The sequence below is a fragment of the Gambusia affinis genome, linkage group LG04, assembly GCF_019740435.1.
Source record: "Gambusia affinis linkage group LG04, SWU_Gaff_1.0, whole genome shotgun sequence".
NCBI classification, from domain to species: domain Eukaryota; kingdom Metazoa; phylum Chordata; class Actinopteri; order Cyprinodontiformes; family Poeciliidae; genus Gambusia; species Gambusia affinis.
Genome location: NC_057871.1, coordinates 18,782,303 through 18,799,421, shown reverse-complemented (window position 1 = coordinate 18,799,421; position 17,119 = coordinate 18,782,303). Strand labels below are relative to the sequence as shown.

The 17,119-nt window shown below is 36.8% G+C and overlaps 1 protein-coding gene across 1 annotated transcript in view; it reads left to right on the top strand.

The window, feature by feature from the left end:
• Positions 1 to 17,119, top strand: part of LOC122829882 (neuronal acetylcholine receptor subunit alpha-7-like) — a 34,933-nt gene that overhangs the window by 14,562 nt on the left and 3,252 nt on the right. The window contains exons 4-9 of the mRNA XM_044114780.1: positions 501 to 610; positions 8,776 to 8,855; positions 10,206 to 10,373; positions 13,851 to 14,045; positions 14,542 to 14,628; positions 15,970 to 16,079. Of these exons, the coding sequence (XP_043970715.1) occupies positions 501 to 610; positions 8,776 to 8,855; positions 10,206 to 10,373; positions 13,851 to 14,045; positions 14,542 to 14,628; positions 15,970 to 16,079 (750 nt within the window). The remainder of the gene's footprint in view (positions 1 to 500; positions 611 to 8,775; positions 8,856 to 10,205; positions 10,374 to 13,850; positions 14,046 to 14,541; positions 14,629 to 15,969; positions 16,080 to 17,119) is intronic.

Here is a 17,119-nt window from a genome sequence, read left to right as displayed (position 1 = left end):
AAAAGGCAACAGTGTGTGCTTTTAAAATGCTGTGGAGCTGGACTCACTTCGCTCTTTGCTGAATTGAGCCAACCTCAGATGGGATTCCAGGGAGCAGTGCCAAATGTTGGCTTGGCAGACTTTCAGTGGCAACATTCATTATCTGAGCTGGAGACAAAGTGTAACAGCCAACAACTAATAGCCTGTGTAATAGGGAAATGTTTGACTTTTGATGGCCTCAGGTTAATCACATTTAAAAGGAGAGGTTTTTTGAGGAATTTTGATCTTCCAGTGCCTCTCTGTGTCAGCATTTATCATAAAATAGGATTAAGTGTAGGTGGTGCATCTTCTCATGAATCAACATTTTAATATCCAGAGCTGAAGACGGAGAGGTGTTGTTTTTATTAAATATATCTATGTGAACAGCATCAATAGAAACCTAACCTTTTTTTTAACTTTTGCATCCTAATTGTAAAGCAAATTTATTGATCAGCTTTCTTATTCTCTATAATTTGATCCAGCATTGGACAGATATTTATCTGTCCTGGAACCCAGAGAACTACCCCGGGGTTCAGAATCTTCGCTTTCCCTCCAACCTGGTTTGGGTTCCAGATATCCTCCTCTACAACAGGTAATGTCTGTTTGTGTCTGGTTTCTTATCTCCTGCATGCTTTTTAAAAAAACTCATGTCATGCTTTATGCTTTTCATATTATTGGTTGCTTTTGACTGTCTTGATTTATTGGGAAAACGTTGTCATCTCTTGGGTTTCTGTTTTACTGTTTTATTCCACTTTTTATTTTAAATCAGCTTTATTTTTTGGGTTTGTTTGCTCCTTTTATCTATTTTTTTGTCCCTTGCATTTTGTCATTCTGAGATCCGTCTGATGGCCATATTTGTAACTCTGTTCAGCTCACTTTCAGGTTCAACAATCACCTTGGTTCCCTGAGCCACTGTCTTCTGTAATTTTGTAGTTTTCTTGTGTTGTCTATTTTACCCACATGAGTAAGCATTCTGAAAAAAATTACCAAAAACAAATAAATAAAAAATAGCCAGTCTTTTGGCTTCAGAATGACCTTAATTTCACATCATGAATAACGCAAGTTTTGAAAGCGTTTCTCAAAGGTTTTGACTTTTAATGCATAATATCAACGGAGTTTCTGCAGAATTTTCATAAGGAAATTAATACACCACCACAAAGGATCGCGATGTAGTGACTGTTAAGGCTATTGGAGTACTGTCCACTGGAAGTTGAACATTTTTCAACTTTTTTGTGTCATGGCTCCAGCCAGCAGGTGCAGATACTCATAAGCAACAGTGGCTTCATCCTGCAAGCTCCATAGAGAATGAATGGAGAGGGAGTGAGGGAGTAGCACTGAAGGCTTGTATGCCACAAGTCTTGCACTAATATTTCTTTGAGTGTTGCTAGCCAGTGTTGGCATGATGAGGTTGTCGCCAGGGCATAACTCCAGCATTTGAAATGTTCTTACAGGTTCTTTGTGCATTCTTCAATTTCACAATGGACAATCGGAAACCAGTTTGGATAATCATAAGAAAATCCACCAAAAGGTTATTTAGCATCCTCTAAGCAGTAAGGGAACTTCCACAATATGTTTGACCTGACGTGTGATGTGCTCTTGGTGAACCCTGTAAAGTTCTCCCAGTCTGTGTTTAGAACAAACACATTTATGGTGTGATGGTTTCCACTGTGACACTGAACCTAAATCTCCTTGGATTAAGATAAAGACTGAAGTTCTGAATAAATATCCAATGAGGTTCCAGGAATACTAAAAGACTCTGTTGGTATTCTTATAATCATTATCATTATCCTGATAATGATTTGCATCCTTGATGTTTAAATCTCTATACGATGTCAACTTTCTCGTTAAGAAAATATTATTTAGACTTCTTAAGCATTTATAGAAAGCTGCAAATATGATTAAAAAGAATTTAAAAAAAACACAGAGAGGGTGTGCTGTGGTGGCGTAGGGGATAGCGCGACCCATGTTTGGAGGCCTTGAGTCCTCGACGCGGCCGTCGCAGGTTCGACTCCCGCACCCAACAATATCTTCCCTCCTCTCTTTCCCCCTTTCCTCTCAGCCTACTTTCATATAAGAGACGCTACAGCCCACAAAACCCCCCTGGAGGGGTAAAAAGAAAACACAGAGAGCATTTATCCATTTGTGAAACAGCTGTGCCTCTGGGATATGTATGCTGCGGTTTTATTTGGCCCATGTGAGAATGTTGCTGTCCCAAAGGATAATCGGAGGAAATCAAGCATATGCTTGCCTTGCAGCAAACTATTTGTCTTTAACTTCTTGTATATTTAGTACAAACACATTTAAATATTTCAGAGGACTGTTGAAAGCAATATTAGATGGACAATCATATAATTTGTTTAACTGTTTTGAGATTTTTGCAATCACAAATGTGTTTCATAGTCGTTATTACTTATAATGTTCATGGATATATGTTGCGCAAAAGGAACTCCGTTTGTGTTTCTGGAAAAAGTCACTAAAAGAGATTCTATGTAGATATTTTTTCTTCAATCCAAGTTATTTGGAATGCATCCCTTACAATCTTCCATATCGACAGACTAATCACAGACACTGTGAAAACAAAGTTAGACAATCCTATTACAATAGTTTTTGATTATGCAAACAATATAATGTGATATATATTTTGTGATAATCTACTGAAAGGTCAAGCTAGCCTGGAAAACCAATCTGTTTGTGTTTTATCTAACTAAACCCAATTCATTATCAGTAAGAGTCTCACCTTGGTTGGGGGGCGAATGAGAAAGAGAGACATGAGTTTTTGCTGTGTAACAGAGATAGCATTAAACGTTAAGCCGCTTACAGAGAGGACCACAAATCACAAATATTAATGACAATATTTCTGATGCAGGCCGGGGTTGAAGCTGATGTTCTTTATGCTTTGAGGATTAATCCTGGGTAAAATTTTGGCTTCTTTATAATAATAAAGTAAGCCTGCAAGAGGAGAGATTAAAACTATGCAATTTTAAAATTTACATTAGAAAATTAGGTCATGATAAACTTAAGCAAATATGAATATGCATTTAAGGATTGGTGTAAGACAAGACCAATGGTTAAATGTACATTCCTGCAGAGAAGATTTTTGAAGACAAATGTCCAACAATAAGATCTTGTATGAATCACTTTCTGAAATATATTAATTGCTGTATAACTGTTTTTCCTCTGCATCTGTTGACTGTCAGCTTTATACACCTATGCCCAGTTTTTCTACAGTTTGTCACACCTTAACGAAGTTGATCAGGAATCAGGATTTTTATGTAATGTAATTTATGTAATAGACCAAAGCAAAGTTGTTGCAAAGTAGACAGTTGTTCCACATATTTTATGAGACACCTCCCAACACATGCACCAAGATGCTCTAATTATTTGAGATGAAAACCCAAATCTTTGGCCTACATGCAAAACAATATTTGTGGTTGAGAAATGGGCAGATCACAGCGGTCTGAACACACAACTCCGTGGTGAAACATGATGGTTGCAGCATCATGTTGGGTGCTTTTCTTTATCAAGGACAGAGAAGAATCCTTATTATTACTGATAATAAGGATGGTTCTAAGGATGTGGCTAAATATTTGGAAATGCCAGAAGCATTTAAGTCTGGCACATAGGTTCATCTTTTGTTAAAGCAGCCCCATGTAGAAAACCAGGCCCAATGGAATGGGTCAACACCGGTCTTGGACTGAGATAGATTCTGCTCAAGATTGGTCTAATAATCCAATTAAATTTTTAGATGTGAAAGCTGGTAGAAACATTCATGTAAAAACTTGCAGCTGTTAAAGCAGTGGAAAGGGATTCTACAAATTATGATCTCAGGTGAGCATATTTTTATTTATTTTTTAAATTGTGTATCAAAATTCTTCCTTTTTGCAATTAAACAGTACTTTGTGTTGCTCTATGACATAAAACCCAATATATGTAGTTGTAAAATGGCAAAAAGGAAAAAGGATTTAAAAAGACATGAGAAAGCAAGAGTTGTCATTTTGCAATCCAAACGTTGTGGGTTTGATTCCAGTTTCCTCGTTCGCCTATAAGGTATTTAACACCACGTTTTCCTGCCAGTCAACATGTCATGAATGTGTGTGCTTGTGAGTGAATCTCTAATGTGAAGCAATCTGAGTGGTCAGTATGACTTGCAAAGCCCCATATAGATTCAGTCCATTTATCATATATGTGTATTGCACAAGGTGTTAAGACTTTGATCTGGCTGCATGTAGAATTGAAACCTCTGGAGTGCTGAACTGTGAAAATCTAAAATTACTTAACAGAAAGTCATCTGTCTGCACAGCTTAGAGCAGTTTAGACGGGCACCAAGCATCATAAATCCTCAGGCTCTGTGGTGTTTGAGGTTTTTTCTATGAAGGACCTAAGAGGGTGACTTCCTGTTTCCGCTTGTGTGTGTAGGAAGAACGTTGCTGTTGTCACCCGAGCACCTTTCTCTGTGCAGCTTAAGATCAGCCCCTTCACACCTAAGATCAATAACTCCTCTGGTAGAAGCATGTGGGACGAGTATGTAGGAGCTTTGAGAAATTGAGGATCTTGGACGTAACACAGTTGTCCTGTTTGCTCCATGGCTCGTTATTTCTCTAAACCCAGCAGGATGAACATTGAGAATAGTTCCATGTCTCTAAGGATCTTAAACGCTTGACAGTTTAATGCTTTGTGTCTGTGTTAGCACATCAACAACATTGCTTCCAGAGTGATTTGAGAGACAATGAGGGGTGAAGAGACAATCCCTATAGAAAATCGAATAGCTCAGATGCAATGCCCTGGTAAAACACATTCTCCTGATGTGTGTTGTTGTGCAATAGATGTCTCTGTGTATAAAATGTAAATCATAGTTTCTTTATGGACTTGGTGGACTATCTGTGACTTTATCTGGTGCTACTTTTAGAATATATAATATATTTGGGCGCAAATACCATCCAAATGCTAAAAAGCAAGTTACTTAATGGTTTTTTGCGTGTCTGTTTTTTTTTTTTTATTCAAAAGCCCTCTTCCAAGAAAAAAGATTACTATAAACAAAAATCAATTTAGTCGTAAGAACTAGTTCATTACATGGGTATTCAAAGTATTCATCATGGCTTTATCCAGAATCTCTAAGATGCTGCCTTTTCTGTCCCTGAAGATCTTGGAGTTCAAAGTCATGCATTCATGTGTGCAGACTACTCAGACTGCATTTACTCGTACTAAAGCAAAACCAATCTCTAAAGACGTCACTTAAATCAAATTGTGACTGCCAGACTCCTCACTAATTTAAACAAAAGGCTAAATTTAACCTGAGTTCTACTTTAATTACAGAACTTTTCTGTGGGCTTCAGTATAAAGCTTTAGTTAGAATTGTTTAGGATTTGAAATTGCTCCTTACTGAGTACATAAAGTTGCCCTCAAGCTGATTCTTAATTAATTGTCATTTGTGTTGCTGTATCTGAAAACACTATTTATGTTTATTCAAAGGTGAAGAAATAAATAATGTTTTGTAAAATATGAAGGATTGTCATATAAAGCATATGTTTATGATTTGTGATGGATGCACTGCTAAAGAGGTTGTACTGGAATGAAAGGCATAAAGCATACAGAGTGCTAAGGACAAAGTTACTGCTTGAGGTGAAGTCACCATGTTGTTTTACCTCATCAACTTGAGCTGAGTTCAGTGACGTACATGTCTGAGTTGTGACACTTATTACAGAATTATCTTTGACGTGTGCAAAAGATCCTTGGCAACCTGAGCCAGCTGGAGATTACTGTACATTCCATCTAAAAAGGATGAAAACCTTGAAGCACAAGCAAAAAGGCCATAATGTAACAACGGTATAGGTGTCTATCATCAGAAATTTCTATACTCTTGTTTAAAAATGCAAACCCAACATTCTTAACAAGAATTTGGTGTATTCATAGTCATTGAAAAACCTGTTCAAATTCAGCACTACTGGCAATCTTTTGCATCGTTCTTCTTTGGTTTCTACCGTTTCTGACTAGTTGCTAATCAGCTTTGGTCAACTTCCATCAGGGCTTTAAAAAAACACTTGTTGTACGAGACAAAATCCATAACAGATTAAATTAATGATAGTTTTTATACATGTGATATGTGTTTTAATACTGGCTATCGTTGCTATCTACTTATCAACTGAACACAGGAGGAATGGGGCTAACAGTAAGTTTCTAAAAATTAAACAGGTAATGTTAAGTTATTTCTTCCAGCATGTTTAATAATTCACTGCTATAGAAACTGAAGCCCCTTTAAGTCCATCATATACATCAGAGAGTCAGACCTTCAGGTGTGTCACAATGTTGTAGTTACTCGACTTTGCTATCACCACTCTAAGGGCTTGTAGATATTTATTTGCTTTTGCTGTTTGGTTGAATCATTGGCAAAATATGTTTAAATTTAATCAATTTTAGTTTTCTATTTTTGCCTAAAACAGAAAAGCTTATTGGCCTGATATTAGAGTCATAATCCTTAAAATGACTCAATTATTGACTTTGATTTACCTGAGTATCTTTAGAATTAATTATTTTCTTATTGGTTCTCTCGAAATGTTAGTTAGTTTAACAACTATAAAGGTTATAATAAAATGTAATTTTGGTAAATTAATATGCTTTGGCTAAATAATAACAACCTCTGAAAAACTGCAATTACAGTAATTGAATATAACAATATTATTTTTTTTTCCACCTTTAGCGTCTTGATCATGAGTAACACACATACCAAAACGTGAAAATTTATCAAGCCACCCATATTATAAGCATGGAGAATCTGCCAATATTTAACTTATTTATGTTCACAAATTGACTGCAAGTTGTGCAACTAAACGCTCAGCTTGGATTAGTTGCACAAATGTAAATCACTATCCGATTCGGTTCCTTTCCTATTTATCTATCAATGTTTACAGTAATTATAAGTCATGAAAACCAAGATTTGTGTAAGATCCAAGCATTAGGTCCTCTGGGAGATAATTTGATCTGCAATAGCATTTCTAATCTGCTGTGTTGATTCTAGTTCTTAGAATTGGTTTAATGTTAACTGTATTTGGTTCTGCTCCTGATAAAGTGGCTAAACGCTCTCATTTGCTTTCCAGTCCACGCATTAGGTAAAAACATTCAAAATGCCATTACAAGGCTAAAACCTAATATAGCTCATTCATTCGGGACATTAAAAGAGAATGATGGTAGTAGTTCCACTGCTCTCTCTCTCTCAACCTCTTTGCCTTTCAGCCCTACGCTAGGTGAAACAAGCGATTAGATTTAAATGATAGATTTAGAGGTTGTAATTTGATGTTGAGCAAAACCACATGACCAAAATTGATGCTCTACCTGTCGGGCTAAAAGCCTTCAGGGGAAGTTTAAGTACGGCCATCATATTCTTTCGCTGCCAGTAATTGGTAGAAATATACTAACACAGAGTAAGAAATGATGGGTTGAGGCAAGCTAGTCTCTGGATTCGGAGAAGCATTCAATCATTGCTTGAGCTGGAGTGCTTTCAGTCATCGCTATTTTTTTAAGCTTTGAGCCAGAGCACACCAACCTACATGTACTCTTTATCATACTTGGAAAAATAAGGCTTTATTGGCTGTCTACCTCTGTATGCAGCTGGTTTCTTTAGGTTTTCTCCTGCCTATTTGTCTGGAATCTATTGGCATGATGTGACATAATAGGAACATACACATTTTTCTTTTGTTACTATCAAAATTTGGGAAAATAATAATTAGATGTTTGCATGAATCTGTTCAGGTTTTTGCTCTACTGTCACTAGAATAAGGGAAATGACTTCATGTGAAAGAGGGGGTTATGAAAAGCTGTGAAACTCCTCAAAAATCAACATTTTAACAATCCCATGTTGTCTAAAATGTCACCAGTTTCAGTTTTATATTTTTTTAAAGTTTAGTTTTTTTCCACAGTCCACTGAAACCATGGTTCAACTGAGGTACATTTAATTGCTTATATTGAAACAGAAGTGGGCAACAGGTATCTTTATGGCCTTTATTATTCACTCCTTGTGTGGAGTCGCTTTCTGAAATGTCAGGCTATTTATTTTTTGAACAAGCCATGTCTATTTTATTTCCTAGGCTTGTATTGATTTGCAGGGACCCTGCCAATAATGGTGCAAGAAGAAACACAAACTGTGACTGAAAATTCATCACGCCAAGGCCCAAGTTCATCAGGCGTCATCCATTTATTTAATTTGGTACAGCAATGACACCAGACAAGCCGCGAAAGCTGCAAATGTGAAGGTGTTTTCTTTATTTAGGTAGAATGCATACCAGTCAAATGTGTGTTCTTTTGAAACCAGGCTTGGTTGCTCATTAAAAAAGTTCAAACTTGATACTTTCAGGAAACACTTCTGACATAATGTAGTGTTAAGCTATGATTACAGTCTGGATAATTACAGCTTCTGCTTAATTTTAGACTCAATCTGAAAGGAAATATTGGATGTTTTGTTAGTTTATGAGACATCCAATCTTTTATTTTTTCTCTGTGACAAGTGGGTTTAAAGCACTCTCCAATGTTTTGAACTCGTCATTGTAATTAAACACTGCTTTTCTGTAGCTGTGGTAATCCTCCTCCTCCTCATGTCACCTTCTGACTCACATTCTGTTTTTTTTTGTTTTGTTTTTCTTTTCTATGTCTTTGACTTTGCAGCTTACTCATTATTTTATCTTTCTCCATAATGTTGTTTCCTGAGTTGCTGTTCAGACTTGCGGTTGCCATTTAAAGTCGTTCCTAATTTATCTTCTCTAACTCTAGTGCCGATGAGAGATTTGATGCCACGTTTCATACAAATGTGCTGGTTAATGCATCGGGAGCCTGCCAATACATCCCACCAGGTGAAATATTCCACATGTTATGTGTGGCCTGTCTCTGAGTTATTAATACTAAATATCCTTTGTTCCACAATCCTTTTGTTCACTCTTGTGAAATAAGTGGGATAAGTTGAGAGATTTTTTCTTGAAAGTTTTATTTTAACTTATTTTCCTTTAAATTCTGAGGTTTTAAAATGAATCCCAGCAAACAATGAAAGAACACTTAAAAATGATCATGTCAACTACATTATCCAAACCTTTTCACTTATACAATGTCTTTAAAGACTATTGACAATAGATTCGCATATCATTGTAGCTTTTTCTTAGAAATTCAGTTCAAACACTAAAACTAATACATTATTTAGCAAATGTTTTCTTAATTAATTATAACATTTGTACTTATTATAACAATGAACGGAGAAAAGAAATGGTTTCACACATCACTCTTCGCTCAGTGATAAATATGTTCAGGTATTTTTAAGTTGAGTCACTTACTAATTGGTCAGGACGCTTTTTTTTTTTTTTTTTTTTTTTTTAAATTAGTTCATCAGTGTGGCTTGACGTGGCATAGAGGCAAAACGCCAAACCAGATGTTGGTTGAAGAGGAAACACATGGCAAATTCTGCCAGCGTCTCCATTAATGCTTGTCAGCAAAGGAGACCACAAGGTGCAATAAACCCTCCTGGTATATGACCGCGCCGACTTTAACAACGGCCATGAGGACGCCGGACCCATTGACCTGCATGTGACAGTATTTGGGGTGACAGTTAAAAGGGTTAAGCCTCAGAAAACACAGCTGATGAATAACAGCAGAAGACATGGCTCTATAAATTATCGACTGTGGAAACTTCACACTGGACCAAGAGCAACATGGATTCTGGCCTCTCCGTTCTTCAAATGACGTGTAAAAATACAATGTTATCTGAAAAGGAGACTTTGGTCCAATCAGTAAGACTTTAGTTTTCTTCTGACTGTTCACTCAACTTCCCCTCAATAAGTTTATTTCTTAATTGCTTATGACCGTCATTGACAATCTGGTGAACAAGTGAGACAGCGGTCTTCTCCACGATTGAGTACACAATATGTTTCTGTATTGAACATCTCTTTTGCTTGACCTTATTTAAAGTAATATTCTAAGAATTTTTTAATAAGCAAGTAATAACCATCCAAATCAAACCAAATAAACACCAAATAAATCCTTTTTTTGAATTAATAAGGTTTTTTAAACATTTCCTAATTTACTGAGCTCCACCTGTACCTTACGAAACAAAACTGTTTAAGTGACATTTTTAGCGCCAGATTAACCACTGTGCAAAAAATTAAAATCACAAACTCTTGGGTGGAAAATAAAAGTTCTGTACTTACTCCTTCCAGGTATCCTGAAGAGTACATGCTATATTGATGTCCGGTGGTTCCCATTTGATATCCAGAAGTGTGACCTGAAGTTTGGCTCTTGGACCCACAACGGCTGGCTCCTGGATCTTCAGATGATGGATGTGGACATTTCTACATACATACCCAATGGAGAGTGGGACCTCGTAGGTAAGAAAAGCAAAAAAAAAAAGCAACTTAATTCAGTTTCTGTCTTATGCCTATTTATGCATTTTCATAATTTCTGGCAGCAGCCAGCCTTGCAACAACTCTGGAGAGGCTTCTCACTGAAGACATTTGCTGAAATTACATGATTAAATTTGATGTTGAGTGTAATTTAATTCCATTCAACATCTGAGCAGCAGAGACAATATTTAACTTTAATGTGTCCTGAATGACACCATCAGTTGCAGCCAAGAAAGCCCTGCTAAACCACAACATTTGTTTTTAGCTGCTCCTCTTAAAATCTGTATGGCCGTGTCATTAAAAAGCTGAGCAGAGAGACTTTGACAGTTTTGATTGATGGAAGAGATGGTTTGAATTTCCTCCTTCTCCGTCTGTTCTTTGGTCCTGTTCTGCATCCATGAAGCCTTTTTTCAACTCCTCTGGGATTTGGGGTCGCTGTTGAGGTATTATTTGAATTTTCTGTATGCTGCTCAGCTGCTTGCAGTTGAAAAAAGCAATACCTTGTTGCCATGATTACACAATACTGCAACTGTTTGAAAATGAAACGTGAAGCACAAGAATCCATCCAGCTGCACAGCATCCAAAACCAGAAAGAATTATTGTCCAAACAAAAACAAAAAAAGTGAACAAAAGTGGAAAGAGAATAAATCAGAACTAACATAACAGAGCTACTCTAACATGTTGCCACCCTGTTAGACATTCTAATACAATTCTAATACCCAAGGACAATACAAAATATTTTATTTAGTACACATGGCGAACAAGACTTTGACTGTGATTTTTAGCCTTCACAAATAGTTTCTAGCATCCTTTAAGCAGTGAGATTTCCAGTGAGTATCAAAGAGTTGAAACAGTGCAACCCAACAGATTGGACACAAAGTTTCAGAACCTTCATTATTAAATTAAGAGGGACCTTCAGACAAAGTGTTCTGCCTGTCTTCAGATATTGTTTTGACAACAAACTGCAAAGCTCGCCAAAGATGGAGCGCTGCCAACTTGCAAAGTTCCCCAGTCCCTGTTCTAATTCAACAAAAAGTGATCCACACGGGTATAGTTTTAACTACCGGAACAGTTTTCTTCCTGTATTAATTTGTTAAGATTTCCTGCTTAGATCTTAAAATGATTCTCTGTTTGCTTTGGGGGGAGGTTGCGTAGCTTCCTTACAGATAACAGAGGAAATATTGAAGCCATTGCTTAAAGGTGAAAAGGGTGCGCCAACTGTATTCATAAAAACCTTGACATCTTTTCTGAGGGTTATGTTTACTTAGTTTTTAATTACTAAATAATTTTTATCACATTTGATGAAGTAAAAGCAAACTGTGAAATAGCACAGTTCTCAAAAGATTTCTATAAAAGAGTAGAAAAACAGGAAATTACTTTTAGTGAAAACAGAATATTTTCACCCATCATTCATCAAGGTTAGTCAGGAATCTATTGCATCTCAATATTTTATCAATTTTTAGGTTGTGTGCTTAGCAATGCTCATGTAATGACCAAACTACCTTTTACAAAATACACTTTTGTTTTTTTTCTTACCTTTTTTTATTAACCAGTCCACTAGACTCATCTTTTAGGGAGAAGTGTAAAAGTGAAGAAAGAAAAACAGCACAGCAGTAGAAACTGAAAGATGACAGTCTGAGACACCCCAGCTCCTCCACCGCATGCTAATTGCAGTCATGAATTTACTTTACTGTCCTGGCAAGTTATTATTTTTATCATTTGCACTTTAAGAAGTTGGATTCAGTTCTGTTAAATTTAGTGGAGGTCTAGTGTTTTATTCTCAATGGGAAAGCGGGTATTTTTTTCATAGATGTTATTCTCACTATATGTATTTTTTATAATTCTCTTGGACATTCAACAGGGAGAATTTAATACTTCAGGACTCTTGTACTTGTAGCAATATCTATTGTGAACTGCATACTTTTATGTGTAGAGAACAAAACCTTGTTGTTGAAACATTTTGGTTAAATAGCAGCACATTAATAAGAACCTTTGTGAACATAGATCCTGTAATTGTACCAAAGTTTTAACTGAAACTCTTCTTCTCCATTCTGTAAACATGGGAGGCTCTGTAAACGCAGAGTGACGTGTTAAAAAGGCAGATCCTATTCAGCAGTCCTCTTTACCTTGGCTGAGACGCGCTGTTGTTAACTCAGCTGCCTTTTCTTTCTGCTATCTTCTGTGTCCATGAGAAATGAAAGATGTCACATAATCTCTTTCTCAATTTTTCCTTGTCAGTGGCAAAGAGAAGCAGGACAAACAAAGATGCAAGCATGGACTTGCACACAAAGTGAGCTCTCCTAGCTGGCCCCCAAAATGTGTGTGCGAGTGTGTGGGGAGTATTTTGGTATGTATGAGGTGACAGCTGGTCCAGCAATGGCTCACTTAATTCAGAACAGTCAAGGGCCAAACTTCCCTGGAACACAAATCATCCCGGTGCTTCGGAACAAACCACGCCAGTGTCAAGGCCGACAAACACACACACATAATCGATCTGAATCTGCAAGTCTGCAGTCCATCAATTTAATAGGTGGCGAACAAAAGCTACTTCCTTTCAGTACCAGGTGACAAACTTTGAACGAAATAAAATTAGATCCATTCAATTTATTTAAGTCTAATTTCTGCAGGAAATCAATTCTTTTAGCAAGACACTTGAGTTCTTTTTGTAGACTGCGGCTGACTGTTTCAGACAAGAGTCTTTCTCACAGATAGAGTATAAATATTAAAACGTGAGAAAAGGTTAAAATTTGTTGATATGGGTGGTCTGACATGCCCAACACATAATCAAATCTGCAGCACTTCAGCTTGATTTTGATTCAAAACTGATTGCTGATTGTTGTCCAGACAACTCATCTCCAATACACACACGCACACACTGATTAATAGTGAAGTGATTAATACACATAGTTTCATTATTTCACCATCATTTCAAAGTGCAATACTTGTAGTGCTATCTTGTTCTTTTGATTGAAATTGGCACTCAAAATAAACACACACACAGTCTCATACAATTTCACAATCTTGTTTTGGCATGTCTGTGACATGAGGTCATTTTTCTTTCTATTTCAAGTTTGACAAAAACACAGATAAACTATGCAAATGGTAATCTAGAAAAGAGATGGACACTTTCCGTCTGGAAATACTGTTTGCGTCTGCTAAAGACGATAATATTAAGGTTAGCAGTATGCTACACTCTGAGCAAACCTAAAGACAAAGTTAATCCAGCACCAACCCCAACATCAGAAGTTCGACTTTGGTGCAAAACCTGTATGAGTTTTTTTTTCTTTGCTTGTTATTACCTTCAGATAAATGCTTTCTTTGAAGCATTTCTGTCTGTAAAGGTAAAAGAGAACTACAATCTGACCTTTCCAGCCATTCTACAGTCTTTCTTCGATGAATTCCAACATGTCCAGTTTGTTCAACCTCCTACATTTATCGCCTTCTCATCTTTTTGTCCTCCAGGTGTGCCTGGAAAACGCAACGAGTTGTACTATGAGTGCTGCAAGGAGCCCTACCCTGATGTGACGTTCACTGTCACTATGCGACGCAGGACTTTGTACTACGGCCTCAACCTGCTCATCCCCTGTGTGCTGATTTCTGGATTGGCCCTTTTGGTTTTTCTGCTTCCCGCTGACTCTGGAGAAAAGATCTCACTGGGTACAGGCTGAAACCGCACACTAGTACAGCCTTAAACACCGAAACAATCCTGCACTAACACAAGAGGAGACTGATTCATAAACTTAGACTACAGTAGAATATACTTGTACACCTTCTGTTCCTCAATAGCAGGTCTCAGTGGTGTTTCAGAGCCATCTGTTTGTCGTTTTCCTATGCTAATACTGAGTTTACAGATGTAGATTAGCATTCGAGGTGGTCGTTCATTGGCAGATGAATAAAAAGTCGATCATAAGCACAGCACAAGATAATTACGGGGACCTGAAAATGCCAGCTTGATTTTAAATGGCACCTTGTGAGACAGGGTCAAATTAAATGAAAACACAAACACTCCAAGATAAATGTACCTTTTTTTTTCCAAACCTTTGATTATGTCAGAAGTTGCATTTATTTTTAGGTCTTATAAGTAAAAAATTAGCAGAAAAGCAGACATACAGTGACAGCAGTCCTCCAATGTGGTTTCATCTTCTTTCTCTAGGTATTACTGTGCTGCTTTCTCTAACGGTGTTCATGCTGCTTGTTGCAGAGATCATGCCTGCCACTTCAGACTCTGTTCCTCTAATTGGTAAGACATCCTTTGCCGGTAATTAATGCTCATTAAAAGAAAAGGGAGACAGAAAAGTGATTTGTAAGCGTACCACTTTCCAAATTAGTGAATTCTCACTAAATAGCAATCATCAATTAACCTAGTTTGGTAGATGCAAGGAAGATTTTGAAAGATAATCAAGTTCACAAAAGAAAGAAAAAAAGTTGAGTTGTGCCAAGAAATAGCATGTTAGTCAGTAAGCTATTTAAAAATGAGTCAAAGGAATCAGAGATTTAGGAAAATATTTTATATGTCAAGGTCAGTCAGTGATTTAGTTGGTCTGCAGCAGAAAGACTTATCATAACACAGCATATTTTCTAGGTTTATCTTTTAGAGCTTTCCACGTTATGTAATATAATGGATTTGGTGAGTTTGACATATTCTAGGACATGTAAACAGAGACTTCCAAATAATGTCATCTATGTATTAATTTTTGACTTGTCTTTTGACTGACTTGGGAAGCAGATAAATTTGTAACTTGAAGGTCAAAATATTATAAAAACCATGAATAGGTAATCTACCACAGAACTGGGATTTCTTCATCTCCAACACAATAACATTTTACATGTTTTTTGTTTTTTTTATTCTCATATTTGAGTCTCTACAGCCTAGGGAGCGCCACAACAATTTTTTTCCAATCAGACTTATAGACTTATACACAACAGCCTAACAACATTTTTTTCCACTGGATGATTTGTTGTAACCGTGGAAACGATGTGCAGGTGTAAGGTGGATGTTTTATTGCTTCTGCAGTATCTGAAGACTATGCTCATTGCTGGAGACAAACATTGAGTTGCGCCGTGTAAGACTGTGATGACGCACACACGAGCAGACAGGACTGTGGGCTGAGAGATGAGAGGGAAAACAGCAGATAAAATAGTTGCTCTGCATCATCTGGTGGCTCGGTGATGGAAAACTAAGCCATTAGCAAAGTTTAATTCATGATGTGTGAGCTCGTTGCAGAAAAAAGTAGAACTGGTGTTCAGTGGGAATCTGTCTGACGGGGTTTCATCCAGTTTCTGCTTGTGGTTTAATATGGAAATGTATCATAATTGGATTAGTCTGGATAGCTGTGTAACAGAAGCTGCATTAAATCCACGTAGACAGGGTTCTGCAAATCAGCGTACAGCTATCATAATCTATTTAATTTCTTTATGTCTCTGTCTTTATATATTCTGGATAGTTTATTTATGATTTGTTATATATCCACAAAAAATCCCTTCAGTCTGAAATTGTGGTGCTAGTTACAAATTATATTAATGACATGGTTTTCATTACCCTTAGAGGGATGTCTGATGTAAATGTTTTGTTTACTTTCAGCACAGTACTTTGCCAGCACCATGATGATTGTGGGCTTGTCTGTGGTGGTAACAGTCCTGGTTCTTCAATTCCACCACCATGATCCCAGAGGGGGGAAAATGCCTAAATGGGTAGGTTAAAGTTGCTTGTAAAAGTAAATGGATATGAAAAGTCTAACATAAAGTATTACTGCCTTTCTGTCAAACTTTTTGTGAAGGTTCGGTTCACAAAGATTCGAGTCACTCAGATTTCTACGTTTTATTTCTTCTGTTTCTGCGAAACATTTGGGAATTATTGAGTTGTTGGGATGGATAATTATGATGCACATGATGTATCTAAAACAGTAGCTTTAACTATGAAACATTTCTACAGTTAACTAAAGTGAATATTTGGCACTTTTTTGTTGCTGACTACTCAAAGCATTTTTCCACAAGTTACAGTTTTTCAATTCACATCTATACATGCACTTCAGTATATTGTTGGGGGAGCCTGGAATTAAACTCACAATCCTCCAACAAGCCAAAACTAATCCTTCCACTCAGCCACAGAGAGCCATAAAAATCTGTTTAAAGCCATTTTCTGCCTCGCTTTCTTCTCTTTGCACTAAATCCCAACATATTGAACGTCTTACTGCAAGCGGGACCTGTGCTTTATTGTCCTGGTTTCTTTTTTGATCTCCTAGATGGAAACTTGAAGTATGCTTGGAATAATTTCAATAGATCAGTCATGATTTTTTTTTACAAATGCGGGCATAATGTGCTGCTGTTTATATCTTTAACCCCTCTTCATGTTGACAGATTTCTTGATTTCACATGTTTTGCAGTAACCAGAACTGAGAGCAGCTAGAAAAACCTAAAGGGGTAGGACGATGTAAAATCAACTTTTTTTAGCTTTATGGTATTTAATGATGTATTTCTCTCATCAAAAACATACCTGGAGTGTTGCTTTGACTATTTCATGCATCTTTGAGAAATCCTTCAAACTGACCAGTTGCAAGGACATTTGGGTACATTTTGGGTATATATAGTATTTTATAACAACTGAAGGTTGTACAGTTTCTTGACTGTGCTATAAAATGGCTATTTGGCTGGAAAATACAAATTACTGCCCCTTTAAGCAAAACAACATAGCTAATCATAGGTAAGTTAGTTATACTTTAACATACAGTGAG